Source organism: Phocoena phocoena, chromosome 2 (assembly GCF_963924675.1).
Source record: "Phocoena phocoena chromosome 2, mPhoPho1.1, whole genome shotgun sequence".
Lineage (NCBI taxonomy): Eukaryota > Metazoa > Chordata > Mammalia > Artiodactyla > Phocoenidae > Phocoena > Phocoena phocoena.
Window position 1 is genome coordinate 87385730 of NC_089220.1, and position 22176 is coordinate 87407905.

Genomic DNA, 22176 nt, shown 5'->3' on the forward strand with positions numbered 1-22176 from the left:
TACTTATAAAGCTTAATAAGTGCTTGATAAGTAGATGTAGTTTTAAAACAAAAATGATGTGTGAGGTCCTTAATAGTGTCACCCTAGAGCAACAAAGGCATAGAGCTGCCTTCCTCTTCTTATTTATTTGGGGAAATTGGTTGGTTGTTTAGATACTAAGGCCTAATTAAGTACCTAGAAGAACTATTTATTTGGAGTAATTGAACTTTTAACTCAGGTTGTGGCTGTAAGCAGAGATAGGGTGATTGTCTCTATTATATATTTTCTTTTAAGCAATTTAACCAAATCTGTGGTTGGAGTCTGTTTTTGAAACTGCCACAGAACCAAAAGTAGGGACAGAGCAAAAAATATTTTAAATTTCTCTTACACAGGAAGTAGGATCCTCAATCAAAGCTCTGTAGACCAGTAAGTGGAAGACAGGACCATCTAAATGATTTGAGGAATTAACAGAAAGCAGTGACTACACAGCAATAATTACAGCCAATAAAGATTGTTTTAAGGCAGACAAGGGCTAAGATTTCCTTAGCAGTAATAATGACATACACTGAATTTAAAATCTATTTTATTATAGAGATCAGTTTCTAATAAATGGAAATGTATCATCTGTTCCTTAACTGTGTAAATAATATTAAATTCCTTTGAAACTGGAATCTGCAGGCACAGGCATTCTTTACTAAATATTGTATCATCTCCTAAAGTAGAAGCTATCCTGAGGAAGATGGACTTTTGATCTTAATACCAGTATCTATATAAAATGGTATAGATGAATAATTATCTTCAAATAGGAGTTTCCTTGTGAAAATTCTCCTCCTTCACCCACTATTCACAAAGGACTGGTATGGTCAGTCCTGGGGTTTTACATGGCATTTCTATAGTCTGACCACAAACATCTGTCAGTACCTCATTTCAGTGTAAGAAAACAGGCATGTCTGAATTTTTGGCAGTAACCATCCTCATGTCATCTGAATCCAGCTAACCTGCTAGCATGTCCTTTAGACAGCAACCTGTCTGAGGGTCCTTCAGAAGCACATTTACAACGTCATAAAATTTGTGTTCGTATGCCAGCTTGTAATACAAGTAGACGTCTTCACAATATGTGAGTAACTTCTTCAGATTTTTCACAACTAAGTCAGTAGGCTGATGATGTTTACATCTAGACAAAGAAACAAGAACGTACAGGTTAGGATAACTGCATCTTGAACGAGGGCTATCAGCTCTGATACTTATCACTGTCTATAGAGGAGAAGGTGCTTGAATCTGAGGAATCAATCAGACTATTAGGGACTGCTTGATAGACAATGAAATTATTTCATTAAAAATGAGTATCTTAATGCTGGCCTTAATTAGAATAATTTCAGTACTCCAAAGGGGACCTCTGATGTTTAGTGTTTTTGGCACCTCAGACAAGCTGAGTAGTTCTCCCATTTTAAGTACAGAGTACCATAAGCAAACTATTCTCATTCATCTGTTTGCATGAATTTGTTAAAAGATTGTCTTTCTGGGTATTCTTGACATCTCTTTGCCATCTCAAGCAGAAGGGTAGCCTATAGGCATGTTATATGTAGTCATAAAATTCTTACCCGTGCCTGATCTCAAAGCAGAGGCATTTTAATACTTACTTTATTGAAATTTCTTCAAATATACTGGATCTTAATAACCTTTGCTGCTTAAATTCTTCCAGGTAATTAAAGTCTCCTTTAAGAATCACTTGTTGGTATAGAATTTCAGCCCAATCAGGAACAAAGTCATAGGCCTCAGCCACAATAGAAGCCTTAAAAGGATGGAGGGGAAGGAGGACACCATTAGAGCCTACTTGATGTAAAACTGAAGACAAACTGCTCTAGAAAATGACTTCATATTCACTCTATGAGTGTACAGTATTATCATCACCAATAATGTTAGAAGACTCTACGTATCAGGGTTGGTGAAAAGTTTGCTATTTCCCCTTCCCTGACACCCCGAACACCTTCCTTCAGTGTTTTTAATCTTCCTCACAGTGGGTTAAAAGAACTGCTGATGAATATTTTTCTCACTAACTCAACTCTAAGGAACAGTGAAAGGGCTGATTCCCTGATAACCATCCCTCCTTGTTAAAGGGCTAGAACCAGCCTCTCAGAAGCCCTGACTTTTTATGCTAACCCAAGTGCACTGGTCTGGAAATGCTGGGGCTAAGAGATGCTCACAGGACCACTAGCAGGGATGTTCCCCTGAACCTCAACTATCTTAAGTGCAAAGATGTCTGCCTCTCTGCCGGCTTAATAGCGTGGGGAAAGGAGACAGTATGTCTCACTGTTCTCCAACCTCTGCCCAGACAATATGCTGGTAAGAAATACTACTATGGAAAGGCAGTTGGAGAGCTGGACTGTCCTGGTTCTGTCACTTGCCCTGAGGCCTTAGGTAAACCACTCAGCTTCTGGGTCCTATGACAGGGACAGCAGGAGAGAGGATGCTGGAAGCATGGGCTAGGTTTTTCTTCTTTGCTCACCTGGTAGAACCGAGGTAGGGCCATGATACAGTCCATCAGCCTGTGGCGCCCCAGGTTGATGAGCATTGTGTTCTGGCCGGTGTTCAGAAAGTGAATCTGCAGTGTTATCAACTTGGTGAGCCGGTGACAGTGCAGGGCTTGTCGCACGCAGGAGTCCTGAGGGATAAGGGTGGCAGTAGGCACAGATAAAGACTTTGTTGCCGTCATCTCCCCCGTGAACCCTCCAGCAATGGAACAAAATAAAATTATTCCTACTGCAGACACCAAGCCCCAAGTCCAGTCTGGAGTAAGACTCTCATGGTTACCTTGGCATAACTCTCTGCTGCATCCAGCATCAGAGTCAGGGCCTTCAGCAGCAGCTGCTTCAGTTGCTGCCCATCCTTGAGGCTGTCCTCTGTAGGGGAGTAAAGGAAACTTGGGTGTGTCTGACTCCCAAGGCTGGGTACTCTCATCCCACTCAGTAGTAGGGTGGACTATAGAAACAACCCAGCTCATGTTCACAGGGAGGCAGGTATGTCTCACTCAGGTAAAGGCTATTGGGCCAAAAGTACACACACACACTGGAGTAGGATTCACTGCCCCATCTAGTTCAATTTCTCTCTGAAACAGCAAGGCAGGCTTACACGGCATCAACATACATTGGTTCTTGACAGGTGACACCCCTGGATGCACTGGCTACAAGAGGGGTAAAATGCCTTCCAATCCCCCTTCTGTCTCCTTTCTGCCCCCTGGGGCCCCACTAAATAAATGTTAGAAGCTGAGGTGGGTATTAGTCCCATGGGCTCTTGCCCGGCTTAGCCCTGAGAACCTTCCCTGGCCAGCAGCACTGCCCTGGAGGTGCTGCTGTGACCTCTGCTCACCCCAGGGCTGAGACTCAATCAATTTCAGTTGGATGCAGGCAGCTGCCTCATGGTTCTCCCCAATCTCCCGACACATGCTGAAACACAGGGCAATCATGTTGTGCTTCTCACTGTCCCCAGGGCGGCAGCGTTTGATGTAGTCCAGTAGGGCCGTCTTCAGGGTACCGCTCTGCCCAGAAAAAAGCGGGGGATACCAAGGTCTCAGCCATGTATTGCAAGGTAAGCAGGACTGGTCTAGTCCTTTGATTCTGAAAGTTCCTCAGAAACTCCCAAGGAAAAGGAAAAGATAAGCAAAAATGAATACAAAAGTTTATACTATCCTGAGTATAAGGAAAAAGGCACATCTTCTCTGCTGGTGGGAGTGTAAATGGTAAGACCTGTCAGAGGCGAGAACCCTTAAAAATGTACACACGTGCATTAGTCTAACGATTCCACTTCTAGGACTCTATCCCTAAAGAAGCAAGCAGAGGAGAGTGCTAAGATGGATGTAACAAGGATATTTAATAGCAAACAATTAGAAATATTCCAGATGTCCAGAATAAGATCTAAGAGAACACCATGTAGCCATTAAAACCGATGTTGACTTGGAAATTATTCATGCTTATTATTAACTGAGAAAAGCAGGCTATTTCCTGTCTGCACAGCATGACAGAAGTTTGACAAAAATACGTGAACATGCATGTATATGTTTGTGGGTATATGTGCAAAGAAAGGGCCTATACCAAATTGTTAGCAGTGGCTGTCTGCAGACAGTAGCTAGACACACAGGGCTTTTTTTCGTGTTCTGTTTTCCAGGTGGCTTTTTTAAAAAAAATATGGAATGCTTCACGAATTTGCGTGTCATCCTTGCACAGGGGCCATGCTAGTCTTCTTTGTATCGTTCCAATTTTTAGTATATGTGCTGCCAAAGTGAGCACCCGTTAAGCGTCTTAATGTTGAATATTCATTACTTTTGTAATCAGAAACAAAGTTATTAAAAGAATATTTAAATGCAGGAAGAAAAATGCCTCAAAAACAATTTTTAAAATCCTGAAAGTGTCCCTATGTCCAGGACTTGCTCCTTTCCTTACAACTGGACTGGTCTGTCCTGAAACTAGCCCAGCATTGAGGAGAGTTTTTCTGTTTTGTCTCTTAATCCTGCTTGGCTGGGCCCAAGTTCCCAGATGTCAAAAGTGCACCTGGGTTTTTATTTGTTTGTTTGTTTATTGGCCGTGCCACGCAGCATGTGGGATCTTAATCTTAGTTCCCCGAAGCGCAGTCTTACACTGGACCGCCAGGGAAGTCCCATAGGTTTTTAAATCTTTAGAGGTGAAATGGGTGAAAACAATGAATCAGTCAATGAATAACTTGAAAACAGAGGCTCTGTGAGTGCATGCCTGGTGTCACATAGTATGCTGAGGACAGACAATTGCCCAGAGACCAAAGGCCTGGCAAGTCAGGCTTTTGCTTCCCAGCCTCCTTCCTGGTCGTCATCATAAATAGCTCCACAGCTTTCTAGACCCAGACCTTGGCATTCACTTCTGAATAGCTCTCGACAACACACTTTTTCATGGTCCCCTGAAAACTTTCCACTCTAAACTGGTCTGAGCTCTGTAACCTTAAGCTACTGGTTACAGTATATGTCTTAAGGAGGTCCTTAATTCCCTCCCTCTATATCCCGGGAGTCCATCCTGATTGGAATTAATCCTGAGAAAACCTGAGACTCTCAAGTGTCAGTAGTACATGTCATACTGCAGCTCAAAAATACGGTACACCTACCGGGTCCAATTTCTTCCTCATCAGCACTTCAAAGTAGTGTTTTTTATGCAGCAAATCAAATATGTATGTCATCTCATTGTACCTTCCAATGCCAGTGAGGAGACGCACCTACAAAGGGAGAGGGAAGCTTGCATCAGCATTGCTTGGAGTTCTCTGGGCCAGACCACTACCCCAACAGTTTGGTTGCTTTCAAATACCGAACTCTGGCGGGAAGAAGGGTTAGTGGCCAGGCTGCCAGGAACTCCTTTCCTCCTTGCCTGTCTCCCTTCCTTCCCATCCCATGTGCCCAACAGGGGCCTTCTCTGGAGGATTCAGAAATGCTAGTCATTGGGAAACCACTGGCTGGCTGTCCCCTCCTCTGTTGTCTCTAAACATGACTGTCAAGTGCCGAAGTGCCATCCTCCTGGGCAGGCACTCTTCCTCTTCCCACCACTCCTCATCCTCATTACAGCACCCAATGGCTTGCTCACACACTTGGGTCAGTTTCAAGCCTCGAGAATTTGGGGGGAGGTACAGGAAGCTTGAGTTGTCAGCCCATTTCAATTTTCAATTCAGATATGAGAGGCAGGTCTGAACCTTGTTTTGTGGGGGAAGTAACTGCCGTCTTAGCCCTCTAGAAAAGCTAACTGCTTGGTAAGGGGGTATGACAGTCCTGGAGCATGGCAGGGATCTTCTTTGCTTTCTGTTCCTTTGGAGCAGTCTCTGATTTGGACAGAAATCATAACCTGGAGCAGAGGGCTGAACTGCCCAGCCAGCTACCAAGTAGGTAGTGGTATCCAGATAGGTAAATCCCCTAAGACCACATCAGCTCTGAGCTGATAGTCTCCAGCCTATCTGTTCTATCAAAGGTTTCCTCAGGATGGAGGGTGAAGGTGAGGGGGTGACTTACCACCAGTCCATACTCTTCACTGGGGGCCAAGTGGTTGTCTGTGAGCAGCCGGGCGGCCTGCAGGACTCGGATGATGCCCTCCATGTGGCACGTCAGTGTGAAGCAGTGATGAGCCAGGATCAGCAGCTCTGTGGCTGGGTGGGTTGGGCACTGGTAAGACAGGACTTTCAACCCTGGCTAACCCCTGTCTAGCTTGTACCTGGCAGGAAGATCAAGGGGCCTAGTACAGCTGGGCCTGTCTGGAGAAGGCTCTCTCACCAGTCCTTTGAGATCCCTGACCTCACCAGTTCTAGCTCTGGGATGGCCCCCTGATGAAGTCAGTTCTCTCAGTGACAGCACAGGGATTAACTCTCTCCTCAGACAGTCTGCATATAGTGACACCATTTCCCAAAGGCTCAAAAAACGAGAACAAAGAACGTAGCTTTCTAAAGATGGAGAAACTTTCTGCAGACAAACTGATGGAGTACCTGCCAATACAAGTCCGAGGGCATTCTCTGTAGCTGAGTGGAGAGTCTTAGGCCTAGTCAAGTGCTATTTGATGCTCTGCACTTCTATAGGCTTTCTAGATTGAGATGTGACGCACACAGATTTAAAACTACTATACACAATCACTATGAGCACAATTAAAAGGCAAACTGGGAAAAATATTTGCAATGCTGGAAGGCAGAAGAGGGGTTCTCAGCCTTAATATATGCTGTGCCCTCTGGGCCTTTGCACCTGTGGGGCCCTCCCCAAACCTACTGGCTACTAATGCTTCTGGTCTTGGTTTGCACATTTCCTCCAAAAACCTTTGGGAGGAAAAAAAGGAAAGGAAGAAAAAACCTTTGGCCCCATCAGTATGCTTACTGTGAATGACACCCCTAGTCTGTGAGCTCCAGGACTGCTGCTTAACTTGTTCACCATACCCCTGTTTTTAGAGTGCCTGGCGCACAGTCAGTACTCAGTAGATGTTGCTGAACTGGACTGAGAAGAGATACAGAAGGCTATTTTATTTATTTATGTTTTGGCCGTGCTGCACGGCTTGTGGGATCTTAGTGGGATCCCTGACCAGGGATCGAACCCAGGCACACAGCAGTGAAATTGCCGAGTCCTAACCACTGGACCGCCAGGGAACTCCCAAAAGGCTGTTTTAAAAATAAACCTATTCAGGGATTCCCTGGTGGCGCAGTGGTTGAGAGTCCGCCTGCTGATGTAGGGGACACGGGTTCGTGCCCCGGTCTGGGAAGATCCCACATGCTGCGGAGCGGCTGGGCCCGTGAGCCATGGCCGCTGAGCCTGCGCGTCCGGAGCCTGTGCTCCGCAGCGGGAGAGGCCAGAGCAGTGAGAGGCCCGCGTACCACAAAAAATAAAATAAAATAAACCTATTCAACCTCTTAAAATCTCACGTGTTCACAAAACATCAGTAAAATGCCTTTTACGCGTCAGTCAAATTTGCAGAGTATAATGGGCTCCAGGAAATGATACTCTCACACACTGCTTAAGAGGGAGTGAAAGTGAATTTTTTTTCCTTAAGTAAATTTGGCAATATATATATAAAGCCTTAAAAATGGGCATACTACTCCTGAATCAGGAATTTGTCTTAGGGAAATAACCATGGATGTGCACACAGATTTGCCTATAAGCATGTCTATCACAGTGTTTAAAACAGCAGAAAACTGGAAGCAATCTATAGGTCCTACAATAGGGTATATACATTTTTAAATTACATATAAGAGAAATAATATGTAACGACTAAAAATTATAAAAAATTATATAGAATAGTGTCATAGAAAGATATTAATGACAGAATATTGGTAATTATAAACAGTATACAAAGTATAATGCTATTTTTGAAAAATAAAAACCTATGGACTTGCATAGAAAAAAGATGAGAGGGACACATACTACTGAATGCATACAACAACACTGAAAAGCGAGCAGGCTTTGAAATCACACAGACGGTTCATATGCCAGCTCTGCCACTTAATAGTTATAAATTAATCAACTTTTCTAAAGCTTCAGTTTCCTTCTAAAATGGGGACAATAATAGCCATTTTTCAGGGTAATGTAAGAATAAAATAAGCTAAATATGCCAAATGTTAAAAGGTTACCTTTTTGTGTGATTTTAAATTTGGGGCTGTTTTGCCATATATATTTTCTCACTTTTCTTCAATGAACTTATGGCTTTCTACTAAGAACTTATAAACAATCCTGGAGGAGTAGGGATCCGGAGAAGGAACAAGGATCCAAATTGAGTTTTGAAAAGACTTAACCTCAGAAGACTTCTTAGAGACCTGCTTGGGCCCAAAACATGTAAGAAAGTGGCCAAGAACTTACTGCAAGACAAGTCCCCATGGGGAACGGAGGAAATCTTATCCAACAACTTCATGCCTACCAAGGTGCGGTCTTGACACAGAGCAGTCAGCTGAAGAAACGTCTGGCTTTCCTCTGTTGGGGTGAACGTCTGCTTATGTCCTATACAGAAAGATGTGGAGAGAGGTGCTAGTTTTACCTTGAAAGAGATGAAAGGAAGACAAGAGCCCCAGGGCAGGAGGCCCACTCTGCCCAGGCCTGGGCACCAGGAGGTAATGATGAAGGTGCTCCCGGGCAGCTCTCCTTTTGCTGGGGTCAAATATCTCAGGTGAGATGCCATCTTACAGGACAGCAGGAGCTCATTAGCTCAGAGAAAGGCACAGTTACTCTAAATATAATCATAAAACAATAAACAAAAAGCAATAATAACAAAATAAATGCAATGTGTTCTCCTCTTACAAGTGCAACCTGGCAACTTGAAAGGACAGCATACAAGATATATATGAGCATAACATCAAATCCTTAATGCTGGGAACTTGAGAATGTGATCTGAAAGGCTGGGGAGGCCTGAAAGGTAGGGCACCTGTTCCCTCTGATGGGGTCAGCAGCTCCCGGGTCACCTCTTCAGCCACAAGTTCAGCCACTGTGTCTGGCTCGAGGCCCTGGGTGCTGATGAAGGCTTGAGCTCGCTTGCATCGGTCAGGCTGCTGAGAGGCCAAGATTACCCGGAGAATGGCCTCACCATCCTGGGCAGCGACATCTGTGTAGGAACAGCCCAACTCCTGAGAGGAAGGCAGAGCCAATCCCAGCCATCGTTAGGAACCAGGAGAAAGCCAGCAGAAGACAGCCTTCCCTGAAATCTGATGTGGACAGACGCCATGGTTTTCTGAGCTTAAAGATCCCTCATCCTGAGCAGAAACCTTAGAAGAAGCAAACACTGTTTTCTAGCCCTTTCTAAATTGCTTTGCCAGTGAGGTGAATCCAAGCAAGAGAAAGGCTTGTCTTCAGAAAACATCAGGTGACTGATCTCTCACTGAACACTGAGCTTTTCAAATGTTATGAAACCTAAGGAAGTTGAATAAAAGGCAGAGCCCCTTCTTTATTGTTCCCGTGGCAGCGGAAACCCTCAATTTCCAAAGAAGTCTCTGAGCCTTGTTGTCCAAGGAAGGGCTTTTAGTGCTCGGCTTGCTTTCTCTCGTGCTCTCTTCCACTGCACTTAGAATCTACTCTTTTTCTCCCTCAACCAGCACAAAGCCAGAACAATTCCTGGCTGCTCTGGCTCCTGTTTTACAGTCATTACATTCCATTTAATTTTATTTTAAAACTTATTTTGGGCTCTTTCCCATATGGAAAGCTCACCACTATTCCCCAGGGATGGATTTATAGGGGCCAACATCCTGACAAGAGCTCTACTCCCAGGTCATGATTATAATCTGAAGGGCTGACCGAGGGCAATGTCCAAAATCCACCTTCACCTTCTCCCTTCCCTCCCTCTCAGAGGGAGCTCCTGTGGAGACCCAGCCCTTTGGCACGTACCTTGGCAAGTGCATAGAGACAGAGGACCTGCCGGCAATAATTCTTCCCATGGAGGCATTTGCTTGTCAGAGTTTCCAGAGTAGTCACCACTTCATCACTGGGGGGCAGTATCACAAATGACTGACTGTCCAAACTTGAAGCTGGAAGCAAATACAGGTCTGAGGGGGGGCTTTAAGGGGCTTTTAAGGTCTCTCCTCAGCCCCCTATGACTCTACCTCTCTGCTCACAGCTTCCTTCACTGCACCCTGTTGACTCCCCCTGGGTCTGGGACCACTTCTAACAGGGCTCACACCCCACTTAAACTTCTTTCATTGCCTTCTTCTAGGAAATCCCCAGCCCAGGATACTTCAAAGACGCAAAGCCACCTAATGAACACTCTAGAGATCATCACCAAAGATGCCTGCCAGACTGTCCTCCACATACACTGCCTCCCAATTTCCCCTTATGTCAAATAATCACCAGGTCTACCTGACTGTATCTCCAAAACATCTCTCCAGTCACCACCTTAGTTCCAGCCTTTATCACCCTGCATCTAAGAGGTGTTAACTGTCTCCTGCCGTCAGCCTCCCTTCTTCCCCAACTCCATCTTCCACACACTCAGCATTCTTCACATTCTAAAATGCAAATCACAAAAATCAAGGATCATCTGACAGATACCTTAAAGGCACAGTAAAATTAGAATCCATTCCTGCTTTTTTAAAAAAAGCTCTTAGCCTAAAATAAAACTTTTTTAATTTGAGAAAGGGTTTCTGTTAGTGGAAAAAAGTAGAAAAGAATATTTATATAACACTGTTTCTAATAGCAAAAACAAAATTGAAAAATTTTAAATGTGTATCAGTAAATCATTGTTAAAAAAATCATAGTACATGACCTGGGAAGGAAATCCAAAAAAGAGGGGATATATGTATACATATAGTCTATATACTGTACAGAAAAGTGAATCAGTTAACACAATAAAGCAACCATACTCCAATTTAAAAAAAATCATAGTACATTCATATAGTAGAATACCCTGCAGTTATTAAAAGAATGAGGTCAATCTATCTGTACTGACAGAGGGAAAAATGTTGCAGAACAATATAACCGTATTTTTGTAGAAAATAAATGTGTGTGTGCACACACGCACACACACGCACACATGTGCAAGCCCACACGTAGAAAATAATGTACGCCAAGCAAGTAAAAGATGTTGTTCTGGGGAATTTGGTGGGCGTGGTGTTGAACGGATAAATAACTTTCACTTTTTACTTTATGCACTTCTGTATTGTGTGATTTATTACATTGAGCATGTAATACTTTTGCTTTTAAGATATTACTCTTTTAAAAATATGCTTTAAACACAAAAATATAAAAAGCAACTCAGACCATGTTATTCCCCTGCTTAAAATCCTTCATTAGAGTTTTCAGTTCTAGGTCTCTCCCACTGACCTCAATATAAAACCTGGACACAGTGCATGCAGTGCTATATGAGGACTCTGAAGAGCAAATAGTAGCAGATGGATCGAAGATAACCTGCATTACCATTTTCTCCCCTCTAGGAATCTCCAGATTGAATGCAACGCTGCCCGAAACCCAGAACCAAGCACTACAGCTCACAAAGAGAGTGGGCTCCAGGAGACATCCTCCAAAACAGGCTCAAGGAGCGGAAACAGAACTCCCACAGCCCATTCTCTCTGGTCCTAGCTCCTAAGCAACCACTCGGCTGTGGTGGGAGGGGCTGCAGCAGCAGTTGGCAAGAGCCAAAACTCAGAGAGGGACCTTCTTTTCCGATCAGAGGTGCTCTGGTCCTAAGGGGGCAGAGTGAATCCCTGTTCCTTTTTGTATTATCCTCCTGTCAGCTGGCCCTAGATGCGGGCAGTCAGGAAAGTACATGACAGGATGGGGTAACTAAACCTCCAGCTTTGGCCAGAAGACTGAAAAGGGAAGCCTCGGGCAACCAGAAAGTACTTGGAAGAGAGATTCAGGAAAGCAACACAATAAAGTTGTTTATAAACATTAGGGCTCATTCCTAGGCTTTGCATGTATGGATCTGATCCCGACCAACATATCAAAGACTTTGAGAACTAAGTCAACAGACAGACCACTACACAGGTTGCAGACTGACCACAGGATGGCATATACAGGATGGATCTGAACAGCACCACAAAGAATTTGAAAACTGAACTGATGTTACAACCACAGCCCACAGAAAGTACATTGGAACGTGTAGTCTGAACATAGCCAGGTCAATTGCCTGCTAAAAACATATCAACATTCTTCATAGGATTTAAACAAGATGCAGCATCCCATAACACACTATTCGAAATGTCCAAGATACAACATAAAGTTATTCAGCATACAAAAATACAAGAAGATCTCAACTCATACAAGACAAAGAAAAGACAAACGATGAAACCCAGCACTAAAATGACATAAATGTTGAAATTATCTGAAAAAGACTTTAAAGCAGCTATTACAAATGTTCCAACAAGCAACTATGAACACTCTTAAAATAAACAGAAAAACAAAGTCTTAGCAAAGAAATAAATGGTATAAAGAAGAATAAAATGGAAGTTGTAGAACTGAAATTTTAAAATCACAGAAATTAAAAAAAAATCTTAATAGCAGAATGGAAATATGCCAGAGGAAAGAGTCAGTGAAACCAAAGATAGAAAAATAGAAATTATCCAATCTGAACAAAGCTTCAGGGACATGTGAAACAATAACTTTTGTTTTTGTTTCATTGGAGTCATTGGAGTCCCATAAGGAGAGGAGTAAGAGTATGGTGCTGGAAAAATATTTGAAAAAAATGATGTCTGAAAACTACCTAAACTTGATAAAGCTACATATTTAAGAAACTCAGTGAACCCCAAATAGCATAAGCCCCCCCAAATACATGTCCAGTCATGCTATAACCAAACTGCTGAAGACAAAAGACAGGAAAAAAATCTTGAAAGCAACAAGAGAAAAATGCATTATCTACAGGGGAACAGTGATTCGAATGACTGCAGATTATTCATCAAATACCACAGAAGTCGAAAGGAAGTGGCAGAACATTTTTTTTTTTTTTTTTTTTTGTGGTACGCGGGCCTCTCACTGCTGTGGCCTCTCCCGCTGCGGAGCACGGGCTCCGGATGCGCAGGCTCAGCGGCCATGGCTCACGGGCCCAGCCGTTCCGCGGCACGTGGGATCTTTCCGGATCGGAGCACGAACCTGTGTCCCTGCATCGGCAGGCGGACTCTCAACCACTGCGCCACTAGGGAAGCCTGGCAGAACATTTTTAAGTGTGGAAAGAAAATAATAAATGTTCTATATCCAGCAAAAATCATCCTTCAGGAATGAAGGTGCAACAGAGACATTCTCAGATGAAGTAAAACTAAGACAATCTGTTTCCAGCAGACAACTCTGAAAGAATTACTAAAGGAAGTCCTTCACACAGAAGGAAAAAGAAACTAGAAGGAAACTTGGAACATCAGGAATGAAGGAAGAGCAACACAAATTGTAAATATCTGAGTAAATATAATAAACTACTCTCCTCTTGAGTTTGTTAAAATATATTTTTTGGTTGAAAACAAAAAAATCTAGCTTTGTTTGATGAGATTTTCAGTGTATGTAGGTGTAATATAATAAGGCAACTAAGATATAAAGGGAGAGAAGTAAAGTAACCTACATGGTGGTAAGGTTTCTACCCTTAAAATATAATTTTAAGTAGACTGTGAAAAGTTACAAATGTATAATGTAACACATAAAGCAACCAATTAAAAAAGTGATGCAAAGCTATACAGTCAAAATCACAAATTAAAATGGATGACTAAAAAATGTGCAAATAACCCAAAGGTAAGAAAAGGTTTCCTCAAAAACCACAAACTACCAAAACTCACCTGAGATGAAAAAGATAACCTGATTAGTCATATAACTATGAAATAAATTTGTAGTTAAAAATCTTCCAGGGCTTCCCTGGTGACGCAGTGGTTAAGAATCCGCCTGCCAGTGCAGGAGACATAGGTTTGAGCCCTGGTCTGGGAAGATCCCACATGCTGCGGAGCAACTAAGCCGGTGTGCCACAACTACTGAGCCTGCGCTCTAGAGCCCGCATGCCACAACTACTGAAGCCTGTGAGCCTAGAGCCTGTGCTCTGTAACAAGAGAAGCCACCACAATGAGAAGCCTGCACATGCAATGAAGAGTAGATCCCACTCACCCCAACTACAGAAAGCCCGCGTGCAGCAACGAAGACCCAACACAGCCAAAAGTAAAAAAAAAAAAAAAAAAAAACAACTTCCAAAACAAAAATCTCCAGGTTTAGATGGTTTTACTGGTAAATTCTACTGAACATTTAAAGAAGAAATAACACCAATTAATTCCACATAATGTTTTCCAGAAACACATTAAGCTAGCATTACCCTGATGCAAAAACCAAAGATGGTATTAAAAAAAAAAAGTACAGATCAGTATTCTTCATGAACATAAATGTAAGAATTCTCAACAAAATAGCAAGTTGATTCCAGTAATATGTCAAAAAGAATAATGCACCATAACCAAGTGAGGTTTTTCCTGGGAATACAAAAAAGCTGGTTCAATATTTTAAAAGATCAATTAATGTAATCTACTGTATTACTAGTCTAAACAAGAAAATAAAAACAAACACGATCATATCAATGGATGCAGAAAAAATTCAACATTGATCCATGATAAAAACTCTCAGCAAATAGGGAACTTCCTCAACATGACAAAGGGTGTCTTCAAAAAACCTACAGCTAATATCACACTTAATGATGAAAGACTGAATGCTTCCTCCCTAAGGTCAGTAACAAGGCAAGGATGTCCACTCTCACCACTCCTATCCAACATCATGCCGGAAGTCCTTGCTAGAGCAGTAAAGCAAGAAAAATAAATAAGGCAAATAGATTGGAAAGGAGGAAAAAGAACTGCCTCTATTCACAGATATGATTATCTCCATAGAAAATCCCAAGGAATCTGTAAGAAAACTCCTAGGATAAGTGAGTTTAGCAAGATCACAGGATTAAAGGTTAACATAAAAAATCAATTATATTTCTATATGTGATCATGTACAATTGGAAACATGATTATTTACATAGGATAAATTTCAGTGAACTAGCCACAAGTCAGATAGATTCCCTCTAACCTTGCTACTTAGCTAGTTAAAAGACCTAGGTGGGACTTCCCTGGTGGTCCAGTGGCTATGACTCTGCACTCCCAATGCAGAGGGCCCGGGTTCGATCCCTGGTCAGGGAACAAGATCCCACATGCTGCAACTAAGAGTTCACATGCCACAACTAACGATTCTGCATGCCACATCTAAAGGATCCCGCATGCTGCAACTAAAGATTCCAAATGCCACAATTAAAGATCTCGCATGCTGTAACGAAGATCCCGCGTGCCACAACTAAGACCAACGCAGCCAAATAAATAAATAAATAGATAAATAAGTGTGATAAACTGGAGCTCTAGGTTAAAAAAAAAAAAAGACATAGGTGTTCCTATTTCATTGACTAATTACCTGGTTTATGAATTACCCTTAACTTAGTGTAACTGGTGTGCCAAAAGGGACCCTTTCTTCCTGGAGAGAATGCCAACAGCACCTCACAGGACTCAGGGCAGTTTGATCTCCTTCACTTACTGCTTTGGACTTTCCTTAGAGGAACGCCAGGTTGTTCTTCTTCCTCAAGCAGCTCAGCACTTTGTAAGAAAGCATGGATGTCCGGGTGCAGGTCATCCACACTAGCTTCCCCTGAAGCCAGTGCTCTGCAATGCAACACCAAGGCAACATCTTGGTTATAGAAATGAAAATATCGGCACACTCTACTTGCTTCATGCACACAGCCATCATCCAATAGGCGCCCAATCAAAAAGTTTAGGGACTCCTGCTCCTTCCAATTCAGTTTGTTCTCACAAGTGTCTTTGGATGGAAGGCCATTAAATTCTAAGTATTTTGATGTGTTCAGAGCAGCCAACTTAGAGAATGAAAACTCACTGGCTAAGCTTTCAAAGGAAAGTTCACCACTAGTTGAAATCTGTTGAGAACATCCGGGGGCTATTTCCTCCTGCCTTCCCCTGAGGGTGTGCTGGGTGATGCGGCAGAGCCAGATCTGCTTCTCTAGCTCCTCCAGCTCCTCCAAAGGCACCAGGTCCTCCTGGGCAAGCCAGTGTCCTGCCAGAGTGAGGAGCAGATGGCGCTCCTCAATGCTGCTTGGTCCCTCTTCAGCTGGGCACTCACATGCCGTAAGAGCCTGGGCTGAGAAAAAGGAAGAAGCTGCTTTGCTTGAAATGGAATTTTTCTTAAAATTCTCATGACATTTTTTCCAGAAGTCAATTCTTGCTTGTTTCAGGGACCACTGGTCAATGTGTTTTAAGGTCTGCATTTCCTGTGTTATCTGTGAAATTGAACACAGCAATTTTTAGCCTTTCCTGGATAAAGAAATATCATAAATGCTAATGCTCCCTCGGTATACCATACTTGTTAAAACCCAAATCAAGTTAGAGAACATGGGACTTGGCTACAGATGATCCTGGATATTTTATCTGGAAAGTTAAGGTATGAAAAACAAATCTAAATTTATCTAATTGAATGAGGTTCAAGAGGAAACCACCTTATATTTAATTCTATTCAAAGTAAAATAGTTGTAGCATGTCCTGTAAGCTAACCTTATATTAAAGCAAACATTCCTCAAAAATGGGCATTCTAGGCTCATCCATTTCTGAAAGTAACGTCTGTGTCAAAAGTGAAAAAGTAGGGCTTCCCTGGTGGCGCAGTGGTTTAGAGTCCGCCTGCCGATGCAGGGGACACGGGTTCGTGCCCCGGTCCGGGAAGATCCCACATGCCGTGGAGCGGCTGCACCCGTGGGCCATGGCCACTGAGCCTGCGCGTCCGGAGCCTGCGCTCCGCAGCGGGAGAGGCCACAACAGTGAGAGGCCCGCGTACCGCAAAAAAAAAAAAAAAGAAAAAGTATCATCACTGGTAAATGACATACCTCATTTAGTTCTCTGTTTAATGCTGGTTCACAAAGCTAAGATTTTACATAACTTAAAAGACTAATGATACCTCTTCAATAATCAGGTTGTCCACAGGTAGCTCAGCTAGTTCTGCTACCCTTCTGGCCAAAGCAAAGTATCCATCTGTCTCCAGTTTTTCTAAAATTGATCTACATTCATGCTGAAAATTCTCAAGGCTGTAGCTGGTAATAATTACACGATTAATGGCTATGGATGTATCCTTCAAAATTTGGCTAAGGACACACAGCTTCTTCACATCTGGACCTGTGCCAAAGAGAAGCAGATATAAGCATTTAATCAGTAAAATACTGCTATGGCATTTCAAGAGTAACTAAATATGAGGGGAGAATATTTATATTTAACATAATAATGTAGTTAAAGGGAAAATAAAAACCTATTTTTCTACTCTGGTTGGCTGACAGAGGAAGCCAAAGGCAGCTCCTATATAGTAAGAACTATTAAGATTAGCACATGGACTCCATCTATAAATCTGGCTTTATATACCAGGCAGAAGTTGGTGGCCTGCTATGTAGTAGCAACTCAGTTAACCTTGGGAAGATTTGGCCATTCATTCAGGTTAGTTCCATCTTTTTCCAGATTTTTCTCCTACCTTGAACAAATTTGTTTTTCTAATTGTTCACTCATTCATTCACTGCAGGCATCATGTGGATCAAGACACAGAACTTCTAGGACAGCTGAAACTGCAGGTGGTCAACAGCCAAAGCTCTACTGTGGTACACTGTCTTCAGAATGGAGCACCACTTGCTCCTCCAGATATCTATCTAACTTAACCCAGGGAGACCCAGCTAAGCACTTCCTGATGTCCCCAGGAAAGTCTCTCTCTCTTTTTTTAATCAAAGTATAATATAAGTGACTTACAGTATTATATCAGTTTCAGGTGTACAGCATAGTGATTTGATATTTTTGAACATTACAAAATGATCACCATGATACATCTAGTTACTGTCACCATACAAAGTTATTACAATTTTATTGACTATATTCCCTATGCTGTACATTACATCCTTGTGACTTACTTATTTTATAACTGGGAGTTTGTACCTCTTAATCCCCTTCACTTATTTTGCCCATCCCCTCACCCTCCTCCTCTCTGGCAACCACCAGTTTGTTCCTGGTATCTATGAGTTTGTTTCTGTTTATTCATTCGCTCTTTAGATTATACATATAAGTGAAATCAAACAAATTCTTATCCTTAGTAACATTAGGAGTTCTCTGCCAATAATTTATGTGGCTGGGTTTGCTCCTACTCCCAAATATAGCATGCATAGAGCCTACGTGTGCCCTACCATGAAGGAGGGGCATGAAAAACGTTCTATAGGAGCCTGCTCCCAATGCCGCCTGCTGAGCTGTGGTCTGATTTAGGTGGTTCCAGGGACAGTGAGACACCTTGCACAATAACCACCAGTATGAGCATGCCGGGTTTCTTTGCAGGCATGATCTAAAACATAAGTCTTTTAAAAAACCTTTCTTTTCTCCAAGCACATATACAATATGCACATACAAATATTCTATAAAAACAGAAATAATTATGTGAATAAAAGCATTATAGTAATGGTTAACAATGTAGACAATCCTTGTAATTTTTTAAGGATAGGGTTAACTCTGGCAAGAAAACAGGAAATTTATTTCTTAATTAAAGTTACTAAAGAGCAATGAAAGTATCTTATATTAAAAGGACCTACTGTTTGGCCTATGTAGTAACTGACAGTAGCTTATATACACTGCATTTTGGAAACACCCCCCTTCCCTTCTAGTCATCAGCCCCACAGCGCACAACATGGGCATGAAGCCCAGGCATTCTGCGCCTGTTGTGTGCAAATGTGAGCTTTCCAGTTGAACATCTGTGAGTTTAAATGTGATAAAATAACCCTGGTAGTGAAAAATACCAGAATCCAGCGTAAAAGAACAACATTATCACTCAACAAAAACTTGGAATTATCAAACAAGTAGAAAAGAGGGTAAGGCAATATTGGTTTCATTCAATCAGCAACAAGCTTAGAGACTGCCAATGTCTGGAGGAATGTGCAAAAAATCGACACAATTTGTCTCTTAAAACCTTCAAAATGAATTAGGCATTCCTGAATCAAGTCTGTGACCTTGAGCAACGATGACATGTTAAGGTTACTTGTCAAAGAAAACAATAATAGTGACAGGGTAGTATAGAGGTTAGCCAGGGGAAATTTGGCTATTTGCTTAGAATTAGTAGATAGTTGTATTACTTGTTTTATATCCTGTTGTGCTGTTTTAAATGCTTTAACCATGACTGAAGTTTCCTGTAACCTCTTCTTCACACCCCGTTCTGGACTGTAATGTCGTATATCCTATGCATTTTAATTTCCTGAATGCCCTTCTAAAATATTTTCAGGATTAAGTAAGCTAACTTCCTAACAGCAACTTACCTGTAAATATTGTCTTACCATCAGAGAAGAGATGCTCTCTTCCAACAAACAGCTGTAAAAGCTTCCCCAGCTCATACTGGGTCCTACACTGCTGCAGCATAAGCTTCAAAAGAAAATACACATGCTCCTTCAGCCATGGGGCAGGAATGATAGCGTGGACCCTTGTGGCAGCCGTTTCAAGCTATGAAAAAAAAGGGTCAGGAAAGTGGTTTCTCAGGAACAGCAAATCAAAACCTCTGAACTTGGGAATGTCTAAGAAAGCCAAGGTACCATCAAAGGCATCTCCTATCACAAAGGAGGATGCTTATTCAGGTCCTTTTCAAACAGCGGTAATTTGTATTGCAGCTCAGAGGAGTAGCAAAAATAAGCCCTCTCTGGCAGCTTTGTAGTTTGTCTCCTTGTGGGACATCCTGTTGTAGAGAGCTGTGTGTCTGAAAGTCAAAAATGGGAAAGAGACCTAAAGACTGAATGGAGTGAAGCAATGCAAATACTGCCAAGTTAGTGACTGCCAGAGTAACAGTCCTGTGAGTGGCTGTGAAATTAACCAGACATGTTTCACTTAGCAGCTTCTTTAGAGAGGGGTCTAGTCCTGCCCTGAGTCCAGAAGATTTGAAATTCACATATGAAGACCTCTTAAAAAGACTTGCTTGGGCTTCCCTGGTGGCGCAGTGGTTGAGAGTCCGCCTGCCGATGCAGGGGACACGGGTTCGTGCCCCGGTCCAGGAAGATCCCACATGCTGCAGAGCGGCTGGGCCCATGAGCCATGGCCGCTGAGCCTGCGCATCTGGAGCCTGTGCTCCGCAACGGGAGAGGCCACAGCAGTGAGAGGCCCGCATAACGCAAAAAAACAAAAAAAACAAAAAGACTTGCTTAACATTGCTGAGCTGGTTCTATTAGTTTGCTTATAGTTTATACTATCATTAGAGAAGGATCTCAATTAGTAAGCCTGAACTTTTGTCATTTCAATCACATGCTAAAAATATTAATAGGAAAGATGACCCCAAGAAGCAGCCGTATTAAGCTTGAATCAGAGCATTAGTTCTTTTTTTAAAAAAATTATTTAATTAATTTATTTTTGGCTGCCTTGAGTCTTTGTTGCTACACGCAGGCTTTCTCTAGTTGTGGCGAGTGGGGGCTACTCTTCATTGTGGTGCATGGGCTTCTCATTGCGGTGGCTTCTCTTATTGTGGAGCACGGGCTCTAGAGTGCAAGCTCAGTAGTTGTGGTGCACGGCATGTGGGATCTTCCTGGACCAGGGCTCGAACCCGGTCCCCTGCATTGGCAGGTAGATTCCTAACCACTGTGCCACCAGGGAAGCCCTCAGAGCATTAGTTCTTAGTCTTTATTTACTTGTTTCCCTACCTCTGTTGCTCTAAGAAGAGGGTCTATGTCAGACAGACAATGGAACTGGTTAAAGTAAAAAATATATGGAAGTAAAGAGCTCAGGTAACAATGGAGCAGCTGCACTGCCCCTTGGTTGGGGACTGGAGCAGGGGCAGACAAGCAAGAATAAGAAGAGACCTGGAAGGACCTAAATGTAAAATGCAAAACTATAAAACTCCTAGGAGATAACATGGGAGGAAACTTAGGTGACCTTGCGTATGGTGATGCCTTTTTTAGATAAAATACCAAAGGAAGAATTCATGAAGGAAATAACTGATAAGCTGGACTTCATTAAAAATAAAAACTGCCCTACAAAAGACAATGTCAAGAGAATCAGATGACAAGCCACAGACTGGGAGAAAATATTTGCAAAACATACATCTGATAAAGGACTGTTATCCAAAATATACAAAGAACTCTTAAAACTAAACAATAAGACGACGAACAGCACTATTAAAAAAATAGGCTGAAGAGCTTAATAGATACCTGACCAAAGAACATATACAGATGACAAATAAGCATATGAGAAGAAGATCCATACCATATGTCATCAGGGAAATGCAAATGAAAACAATGACATATCACAACATACCTATTAGAATGGCCAAAATCTGGAAGTCGGACAACACCAAAGGTTAGCAAGGATATGGAGACACAGGAACTCTCATTCACTGCTGGTGGGAATGCAAAACAGTACAGCCATTTTGGCAGACAGTTTGGTGGTCTCTTCCAAAACTAACATACTCTCACCATATGATTGAGTACTCCTTGGTATTGATATTTACCCAAATGAGTTGAAAACTTACGTCCACAGAAAAACCTGCACACGGATGTCTAGAGCAGCTTTATTCATAATTGCCAAAACTTGGAAGCAACCAAGATGTCCTGCAGTAGCTGAATGGATAAATAGACTGGTATATCCAGACAATGTAGTATTATTCAGCACTAAAAAGAAATGAGCTATCAAGCTATGAAAAAGACATGAAAGAAACTTAAATGCAGGGTGTGGAGTCAAGATGGTGGAGTAGGAGGATGTAGAGTTCATGTCTCCTCAAATCTAGGGCACCAACCAGGCGCTGGTGAGGGACCTTGGACACCTAAGGGGATGGGAGGAATCCCTGTGTAACCAGGGTCTTGGTTCCCAGGCCAGGGGTCAGGCCTGAGCTCCTGTGGTGGGAGTGCTGAGTCCAAACCACTGGACTAACAGAGAACCTCAGACCACAGGGAATATTAATCGGTGTGAGCTCTCCCATTGGTCCTCATCTCAGCACCAGACCCGGCTCCACCCAATTGCCTGAAAACTCCAGTGCTGGATGCCTCAGGCCAAACAACCAGCAAGACAGGAACACGGCCCCACCTATCAGAAAAAATGAGATGACAAAAAAATATGGTACAGACGAAGAAGCAAGGTAAAAACCTATATGACCAAATAAATGAAAAGGAAATCGGCAACCTACCTGAAAAAGAATTCACAGTATTGACAGTAAAGATGACCCCAAATCTCGTAAACAGAATGGAGGCACAGATTGAAAAAATACAAGAAATGTTTAACAAGGACCTA

General features: G+C 42.5%; 1 protein-coding gene and 1 non-coding gene across 2 annotated transcripts in view; both read right to left on the reverse strand.

The window, feature by feature from the left end:
- Positions 1 to 545: 545 nt before the first annotated feature.
- The window catches only part of SPG11 (SPG11 vesicle trafficking associated, spatacsin), a 76676-nt gene continuing 55045 nt past the window's right edge, over positions 546 to 22176 (reverse strand). Inside the window, exons 28-40 of the mRNA XM_065871715.1 lie at positions 19251 to 19413; positions 16862 to 17076; positions 15440 to 16193; positions 9821 to 9960; positions 8868 to 9066; positions 8309 to 8446; positions 5993 to 6126; positions 5104 to 5211; positions 3346 to 3514; positions 2791 to 2879; positions 2486 to 2641; positions 1620 to 1771; positions 546 to 1153 (exon numbers count right to left, since the gene is read on the reverse strand). Coding sequence (XP_065727787.1) covers positions 973 to 1153; positions 1620 to 1771; positions 2486 to 2641; positions 2791 to 2879; positions 3346 to 3514; positions 5104 to 5211; positions 5993 to 6126; positions 8309 to 8446; positions 8868 to 9066; positions 9821 to 9960; positions 15440 to 16193; positions 16862 to 17076; positions 19251 to 19413 — 2598 coding nt within the window. The 3' untranslated portion in view covers positions 546 to 972. The remainder of the gene's footprint in view (positions 1154 to 1619; positions 1772 to 2485; positions 2642 to 2790; positions 2880 to 3345; positions 3515 to 5103; positions 5212 to 5992; positions 6127 to 8308; positions 8447 to 8867; positions 9067 to 9820; positions 9961 to 15439; positions 16194 to 16861; positions 17077 to 19250; positions 19414 to 22176) is intronic.
- Positions 4155 to 4262, reverse strand: LOC136119471 (U6 spliceosomal RNA). The gene has a single exon (XR_010655473.1). It is a non-coding gene; the product is annotated as a U6 spliceosomal RNA (small nuclear RNA).